Here is a 9,344-nt window from a genome sequence, read left to right as displayed (position 1 = left end):
GAAATTGCAAATAAGTATTTATGATGGCAGGGAAATTACAGGGTGTGGGGGGAGGGCAGAGACATGGGTGTGTGCAATCAGCCGGGGGAGTCCTGCTCTGGTATGGAGCTTTTGGGTGTCATCAGGTGGGGGTGTGGGGTATAGGGTCAGGACACTTGATAAGTCTAAAAGGATATGTAATGATATAAACTGTGTGTAGAAGGGTGAATATAGAAAAGCAAAAGAAATCAATAGCTTCAGCTCAAAGACTGCAACATCTCTCTCTGAAGGTTTATTTGCAGGAGGGTGGGGGAAGGGTCAAATTAAAGACTAGGTGCTTCAGGTAGGGACTAATTAGACGGAGGATTAATGAAAAAAAGATGGCCCTGTGTTGTAATGTGGATGCACTGTGTGTGAGGCTGCCGTGGTGGTGCAGGCGGTGGGGAGTTTGTTGGGGGTGGGGCCTGGGGTGAGAGTCATCTCTGGGTTTTATTCTGCAACGTGGAGTTGCCATGGAGACTGCTTCCATCGTAGTTTGGTTAAGATGGCTGCTACAGTCTGGCAGCAGCAGCAGCAGCAGCAGCAGCGAGCAGGTCACACAATGCAGACTGTAGGTAACTCTCACTGTCAAGAACGATGGAGTCAAACTAGCTCACAGGATTTGTAACACTGATGAAGGAAGACTGTATTTTTCAATTTATTACGTCATACATTCATACATTTTAACAAACATAACATCATTATAACGTGTCCAATTTGCTATGATATCCCTGGATAAAAAGATGTTCTTCTTTCCGAATAAAAAGATTTTCTTCAGGGTTGCCTGCAGGAAATGATAATTGCCAGGTCCTGCAGTTCCCTGGTAGTGGATACGTAGCTAATTTAATAAATCAAATCATAGACTACATGTGTTACAGCATGTGCATCACATTTTGAGCAAATGATGTAACAACACACATAATCCTGTAATTAAGGTTATTACACAGCCACTAATGCATTGCTGATTTAAGTCAGGTCCCAACCTAATAAAGTAAACTGATGTCATCGTCATAAAACCGTTCATTACATTAATTGTTCATGCTATTGTCAGTCATTTTAGATGCAATTATGACACTACTCTGACAATTAATTTAATGGCTCATGTCAGAGTACAAATAAGAACACCAACTCCTCTATGTGTACGCTTTATATTTTGAATTGCAAAGTTTCAAATGACATTAGAAGAGTTCAGAACTGCTAACATTTATTGTGTGACAGTAGATGACCCCGAAAGTGACAATAGTTTTACATTTTAAGTCTGTTGAGTAATACCGCATTTCAGACATTGTGGAGCTCTTAAAATATGTTGTTGATTTTCCATTTGAGAATATAAATATATCAATGTAGGTTTAAATACTCTTAGATGGATAGTAGAGTTACCTGGACACTTTAGTGATTCTCATATAAATTAATTTTCCACCCTCACTGATGAAAGAACAACTTGAAAACTTAGATTTAGCAACAATAAAATGTATTTCTCTGTAATTTTCTTGGACAAACACATCAGTCTTAAATATATTTTACAACAAAGAAACATGAAAATCATTCAGATCACTCCTGTCAGTGACTAAATGAGATAGATAAATAGAGAGTCATGTCCTTTACCTCATTGCCACACTGCTGAAAATAGTTCTTAAAAGGATAATATCGTACAGCTCCTAGGTCGACCCATGCTGTGACCCAAGTGAAGTGTGTGGAGACATTGGGGCCGTGCCCTGGCATTGCCACAAGCAGTGTACAGTGCTAAATTCATGGAGGTCGGTTCATGTTTACATGTTAATCAGCCACCTGGAGTTGGCCCTTTAACCATGATAATCTCTTCTCAAGTTAATTCGAGATCAGCACCCTTCACTTTGCCACTGACAGTCGTTGGTTCAGCTCTGCTCAGATACAGGCTGCCTTTGTAACACTGACCCATTTAAGCCCAAAACAATGGCTGAATTGAGTAAGACCCTGAAAGCATCCCAACAATCAGCATTTTTGATGCAATCGTGTGACAACGACAGAGGAGGAAACTAGAGAGGCTGCCAACAGAGATATTATCACTGTGAAATAGAAAAATAACAATACTGAATTCAAGCATGTGCAGCAAATAGTAATTTATCAACGTATCAAAAATAACAACCAAAGCAAAATTTTACATGCAGTTTGACTTAACTATACCCTCTTATACGCAACATTCATTAACTTTCTCAATACATTCTGCAGGATTGTATATTTTAATCCAGGCAAAGAACACACACTGTATTAACACACGTATCCACCTGATGTGGACGATGCTATGCTATCAGAGCAATATTACTATGACTGGATGAAACACGATGAAAAAGTGGTGTTTACATTGAGTGTGCCCGTTGCTCTTTTGTTTACTAGACAAGGGAGAGACTGCCTGGAGATCAACAACACTCCTATTTTCTGAGCACCAGTTTGCAACAGACTGCAACGTTTAACTGTTGCAGTCTGCCATCTAGTGGTCCAACATACACAATGGCCTTTCCTCATTTAAAAGACTCTCCAACAAACCCACTTTCCTCAAACCTTCTCTGTCTCCGTACAACCTTATTATGAATTCACAACATTAACATGGAAAGAAACACTACATCATCACCAAGATCAGTTAAAGGTACAATATGCAGGAATAAAAACAGTTCTTCATCCAAAAATAATCCCTCGAAATCAGCAGACGCTCTGCCCTCTGGCTGTATTTTCTTATTTTCTTAGCAATTTGCGGTGTTTGGGACGTTTCTGGGCGTCAACCTTTGGCAGTGATGTGTAGTCACCATACAATGAGGGTTGGGCAAGCAGCGGACAGGATGAAGCCTGCTTTTAGCTGACATTCACTCAAATCTGAACACACAGCACCTTCCAGCAGAGTTGTGGAGAGGTGTGCGGAAGTGTGGCCGTTTTTAATTGTGCTTTATAGCGTTACAGCCATGAAACAATCACAAAATAGACTTCGCTCTGCCACCGCTGCTCTTTCTCTATCCATTGAACTTTGAGCAGGGGAGGGGGGCAACTCTGAATGGTATGTTTACAAACTGCAACAACAAATCCTGCATAGTATACCTTTAATTACGAGTAACAATAAAGTTACATGTGCTTCCCTGACTTTAAAATTGATATCTTTCAAAGCTTATACACCCGAACCACTGGCCTTTTGGACAGTTTCCTTGCTGTTCTGCGCTTTGCTCATGTCTCCAAGGCGTTTTAAAAAGCTAAAAAACAGTCCAGTGGTTTCAGTCTTAATCCATGCGGCCTTGGGTGGAACATTTTCACTATTCCTCTGTACATGGTTGCCTGTGGGCTCCATAGATTTGCCCTCCTGGTTGTGCTGTCCAGGCCCGCTATCTGGAACATTGGTTATAGAAACATTTGGCTTGCTTTTCTTTTCTGCCGATGGGGAATCCTGGTCTTGAGCACCAGATTTTCTTAAGTTTTGAGATATTTCAGAAAAGTCAAACACTTGTTTTGAGGGACTGTGCTCTCCACCCTCTGCCTGCAGTGGCTCTTTTACTCTTGCTGCAGATTTAGGAGTTCTCAGGGGAGGCTGAGCCCACACGCTATCTTCCTCATCCTCAGTATTAGAGACCTTGGCAGGCAGAGTATGACGGCGGCCAAGGTTACGCTTTGAGGAGGACGGAGGAGTGAGCAAAAACGTGACTAATTCGTCGTTGGTTGGGTCTCCAGGATACCTCTCTGTCTCCTCATCGAAGGTGCGCTGACGGGCTAAGATTTTACTTGCACCGGGAGATTTCTGATTTTCCAAAGAATAGTCCCCAGATGACACACTGCTTCGGCTGTTCTGAAAACGCAAAACCTTCCTAGATGCTTCCCGCAACTTTCGGGCCTCCTCCTCATTATTGTCCTGCAGATCTTCTTCATCGTCATCAGTGGCTGCTGAGAAGGATCTGCCTGAGGAGGAAATGCTGGTGGTCCTATTGGCCGGGTGTGTAAGACTTATAGGGTCCTCTTTTCTTTCCTCTTTTTTGAAAGTGTTTGTCTCTTCTTCACGAGGAGTGACAGTTGTTTTCTTGTTGTCCTCACTATTGGACTGGACATTCTTTTGGGGAGAGTTTTCTGTGAGTTCACCTGCTGAGTTCCAGTCTTTTCTGCCAATCTCCTCGATTCTAGAAAAGCCTGCTTTCTTTTGTTTTCCAGTGGGGAGGTTTACCTCAGAAGTAATTTCTGATAGGCTCCCGTTGTTGGGACTGTCACTCGTAGGGCTTCCATTAGAAGATGACGGCCTTCCTAGTTTCCTCCGAGATCCACGATTGTTGAGGAACTTGTGTAGTACGGACTCTAATGCAACTCCTTCCATTTCCCTGTCTCTGCTGGAGCAGGTGGCTGTGGACCTGCGCTTGGAAATATTCTGCAATCTGTCTCTGTGTCTCCGCTGCACCTCTGCCACCTCTCGAGCCTTGTTTTCCTGCAAAACAAATTGTGCAGTTAAGAGATCGATCAGGAGTTGTTTTTCTGGCCTCAGCGAAGGAACACATGCCAAAACACAAGCTTACCTGCATGGCCCGCATAAATTTCTCACAAAACGAGTTGAAAATGGAGCAACACTCATCAAGTTTGAATTTCTTTGGGTCTTCACAGAAATACTCTGCCACAGAGTCACTCACTGACTGCAACTGCTGAAGATCACTCTCTGTTTCGGCCAAGCAGACCTCAGCTTCCTAAATGGATTATAAATCAAAACATTAGAAACATCTAATCAACACCAAAATGTACATAAACGGAATTTCTCAACAAAAGGCTTCCTCACCGTTAGGAAGTCCTCCATTTGTGCCTTTAGTTCCTCCTGTTTCAAGGCGTCTGCTTTAGCATCTTCTATTTTCTTTACCTGTCTTGCAAACTCTGCTTCAATTTCACCTTTATTTATTCTAAAGTAAAGGGAACAAAAGAAAAAATTCTGATGGTAGAGCAAATAAAAACGACGGTTAAAATGTGCAGAGTACCTTTGAAACAAGATCGATTACCTTGCTGCAGCTTCAACGTTTTTCAGTTGCTCTGTAAATGTGAGCAGGCCCGTGTCTGCCTTCTGAGCTTGCTGTGGTGAATAGGAAAGTTTGCATTAAAAAAAAACACATTTCACAAACATTTTGTGAGATACAGAAAACTGACCGGAAGTAATAAAAGCTACTTGCCATCACAACATAATGCATGAGGTTCATCCCAGGTTTGTTTGCTTTAGTGTCTGCTAACTTCAACAGAGAAGCCATTCGGAAGCCAATTGCGCTGCCTGCATATCCACCCTGTGATCAAATAAAATAAATGAGACTCACAATACAGAAAAGGAAAGCCATCCAAGACACCACTTCCACATGTTACACACTTACAGCATTCATGTAGTTTCCAGTCTTGAGTACCAGGCGAATGACAGAATGGAGACTGTCTGACTCCAACAGCTCTGCAGGGAGACACACATGGTGAATTATAAGTCTAAATATGCCTCAAGTTATATTTTTGCTCAAAATCTGTTACGATTCCTCTTTGAGAAATGTTACCCTGTCCAGCAGCCGTCAAAGTGCTGATGAATTCTTTCATTTCATCCATGAGGGGGAAGAATTCCTCTTTGAGCACCAAGCAGCTGAGACGCTCGACATAACTGAACAACAAATACAAAGTTCCCATTATTAGTCAACTACCACTGTAATATTTGCAATACGTGTAATTACATTCAGGTAACTCACCTGGGAATCTTGACAAGCATGAGCATAAACAGATCTGCTTCGGGGAGAGCGCCGGGGTCGCCCTTAAAACCGTTCAGCTGCTTCTCCTGCATTCATTAAAAGAGCCAAAAAGAATTTGACAAATGTTAAAACCTGATTCGTCCTTTAGGTGAAATTACAAGCAGCACGGTGGTGAGATTTGCAAAAAACACATTAGAAAACATTAGAAGATAGAAGCAGCTGTCACATGTACCTCCCCTTCATCTGGTAGCATCTTGGACAGCTCCCTGAGTTTCCCAGAAGCAAAACTGAGATTACTTCCTGATTTTATATCTTTAATCATGTCTTTTACAGGCCTGTAGAGAGAGGTGGAGAGGCAGATAGAGTTCACATATTTAGACACCAGCGTGTTACTGTGTTAATATCACACTTTTGCATCTTTAGAGAAGTTGGGCTGCTGACACCGGCAAGCCTCTACCTGCTCAAATAGCTTTGCGAAATAGCTTCTGATGTCAGTCCTCACAAAAACACTGTACACGAGGACGATGGGACGTCATTTGACGAGTAACATATCTGACATTTTTGCCAGTTTTGGCGAATGTTCTGAGGCAGTAAAAATAACAGCTGTACATAAATAAAAGTACAGTATTTCCTGTTCGATGTGTTGCATGTGCCAAACAGCCTTCGGCAATACATTTACAAAACAGTGAGGCAACCCGTTGGAGCTGTAGAACAGTACAGATCAGACCTGCCAGGACATGTTGCCGCTCAGAGGTTTGTGAGCATGAGGCAGCCATGTTGCAGACTAATCTCTCTGCCTCATCCCGTGTTGTTTAATACTGAAATATGACAAATGTTGTGCAAAAACACTCACACCTTCACAATACTACCACTGACTCACCGCTTGAATTGCTTCAGGAAAATTCCAAGGTTCATGCTCCTCTTGGAGCTGAGGATGGAAACCTGGGAGTGGAAACAGACACATACCTGGATATAATCAGCTTGTCAGTTGTTAAGATCACTCCGCTATTAGCTTGAGCAGTGTCTCTTGTGACTTTTACAAGCAGACAGTTGATTCCAAAGGTTAAGAATTCTTTGAGATGATTGTATTGAACGATCAGGGAATGATACCATTTTGTACAAGTAATCCATTTTCTCTCTCTTGGACAGAGGGCCGTAGTTCAACATATGGCTTACTATTGTTGGACACGTTACGTGAGATGATCTGCAAAATTAATGATCAGATAATATTGAGAAACTTTTCTCTGTTTGTTTTGGGTTAACTCGATGCCTTAGTATTCCATGACCTGAAAATGAGACTCAAGGATTGGTTGTTGCTGTTTGGTCTGAAAATAAACAACCAATCGTTCACCAAACCAATGCGTCAGTATTTGACAACCTAGACTCCAATAATCTCCTTGAGATTCACCTACTGCGCCTTTAGTGCAACCAACGCTGTTTATTATAGTAGTTTGAATGCAGAGCACAAGTAGGCTACTTTAAAGAATAGTGCTGTATGAGGACACAATTAAAACCTCCTTTAGCAAACAGACATGAAAACTAGTGAGACTCCACCCTTTGTATTATATGATTCAAAATGAAAACAATGTTCTTCAGGCAGACATTACATCATATTTCTTAATACTCTTTCTCTCTTGTTATATTATGACATATGGGGAGTAAGCTGATGGAGATCTTTATTCACATCTGCTGCAAAAGTGGTTTTAGCCGAGGGCAACATGTAAGAATGTTTCCAGTTGATCGCAACTGCAAACCTAGAAAGAAAAAAATCAATCCAGGTCAAGAGACCTTATTACACAACACACAAGTGTGGCCCATGTAACCTGTGCCTGGTTGTACTCACCATCTCCCCTCCTGAGGCAGCAGTAGGCAGGCCCCTCAGACTCTGGCGGTTCAGGGCTTTGAGTTTCTTCTGGTCCTGCTTGTGGCTGAACAGCTCCTCCATGTGATCAGTGTCCAGCTCATATTCCTCATCTGACTTATCTGCCGTCCAGATGTTGTGCTTTCCTATCACACTGTGTTTTGGAAGGGTTTCCCAGTTGAAATTGCGCATCCTGGAGCTCCGGCGCCCGCCTTTTCCAAATAGGCCCGCGCCATGTGGTGGTGGTGGTGGAGGGAGGCCAAATGCTGGAGGAGGAGGAGGAGGAGGAGGAGGAGGAGGTGGTGGTGGAGGAGGCGGTGGTGGAGCGGGGGGACCTCCTGGTTGCATCTTTTGTCGAAGGAGCTGTCAGCAGGTATGGGATGCTACCATGATGTCAGTGACACATTTGGCTCGGATTAAAGCCAATAAAGAGTTGCAGTGAAATGTAAGCTCCTCTGAATGACTGTTTACTGAGCTGACGCCGGGCTGAAGGGACTTGTCCAAAATGTTGTCAGTCAGGATGATGCACTCAGACTGAAAGAAGCAGAGCAGGGTGGGGACAGTTACTAAAACTACTGTATACATTATGACTGTGTGCAGTCAGTGAATAAAGGATTTACTTTCTCCATAGAACTTAAAACTACCCTTTACTTCTGTAAAGGGTTTTTCAAGCATTCCTCCAACTCTATCACAATACTACGGAAGCATATTGCTGCCATACAGAAAAGACAGATATTATTAACTTTATAACGTAAATAGTATGTTGAACAACACTTCCTATTCTAAAGTTGCATGTTATAAGAAGAACATTTCACTTTATAACATGAAATGATTGTACACTGTTATAAGTTAAGAGTTTCTTGTTATAATGCGACAAGTCAGTATGTTGTAATTGCAGGAAATAAACTTTGACAAACAAAAACTTTTCAAGTTATAGCTGTCACATGAACATGTTATATTCAGTCCTGTTGACTGAGTTAGTAACTCAGAGAGCTTATTTGGCAATAAATAAATAAATAAATACATGTATATATATATTATAGGCTTATGTGAATAAAACACACAATTGCAAATAGGCTAATAAAGGCTCAGATGTAGCTAGTGAACGTCTGGTTTTATTCTGCATCCAGGTAACCTTCATCACCTGATCCTATTCACCCTTTTTTTTTTACTTTCATTATTGTTTATTGTTATATTGAGCTGTCCTTTGGCTGCTGTGACGCACAAAATTTCCCGTTTGCGGGACTGAAAAAGGCATTTCTGATTCTGACTCTGACTCTGTTTGATACTTAAACCACCACACAATGTTTGTTAATATTCTAACATTACTGTCAGGTACAGGACAACTTACCTTTATTCTTGATTCAGCTGCTGTCCGATTATCAATGTGTCCTTGTTCCCGGTGTTATCCCCTCGTCGACGTGTTGAAACTCAGCAGCGGGGTGAAGAGCGTCAACAACCTGGATAGAGTAAGAGCGGAGTGGCCAAACTACCTGCGTGTAAGCGACACGCCCAGGTAACTCATGGACTTCCATGGCAGCCCACACCTTCCCAGCAGGAGGAACTCCGGGATTGCTGAAGGTGTGTTGGCTGGAGTTTAGACACTCTGCCCTGCTGTCATAACCCCATGTGAGCAGTCCAGGTCCGGAGTTATAGACTCCTCCAGCGTGATAAACATCCAGACTGACAGGGAAAGATCATTGATTTCTTTAAGGTGTTTGTAGCAGGCTCACCACTACTATAAAGTAGTACAAATAACCACTAAATTA

General features: G+C 42.2%; 1 protein-coding gene across 1 annotated transcript; it reads right to left on the bottom strand.

Moving 5' to 3' along the window:
- Positions 1-660: 660 nt before the first annotated feature.
- Positions 661-9,061, bottom strand: fhdc4 (FH2 domain containing 4). Its single transcript, XM_030439722.1, has 12 exons — positions 8,927-9,061; positions 7,558-8,109; positions 6,595-6,656; positions 5,947-6,049; positions 5,715-5,800; positions 5,529-5,629; positions 5,361-5,431; positions 5,169-5,276; positions 5,001-5,071; positions 4,787-4,904; positions 4,533-4,697; positions 661-4,444 (listed from the first exon to the last, which is right to left on the bottom strand). Exons 2-12 carry the CDS (start codon positions 7,921-7,923, stop codon positions 3,152-3,154), a joined length of 2,544 nt encoding a protein of 847 aa, XP_030295582.1. The 5' UTR covers positions 7,924-8,109; positions 8,927-9,061; the 3' UTR covers positions 661-3,151.
- Positions 9,062-9,344: the final 283 nt, after the last annotated feature.

This window comes from Sparus aurata, chromosome 2 (assembly GCF_900880675.1).
Source record: "Sparus aurata chromosome 2, fSpaAur1.1, whole genome shotgun sequence".
Classification (NCBI taxonomy): domain Eukaryota; kingdom Metazoa; phylum Chordata; class Actinopteri; order Spariformes; family Sparidae; genus Sparus; species Sparus aurata.
This window is presented reverse-complemented; position numbering and strand designations above follow the sequence as displayed.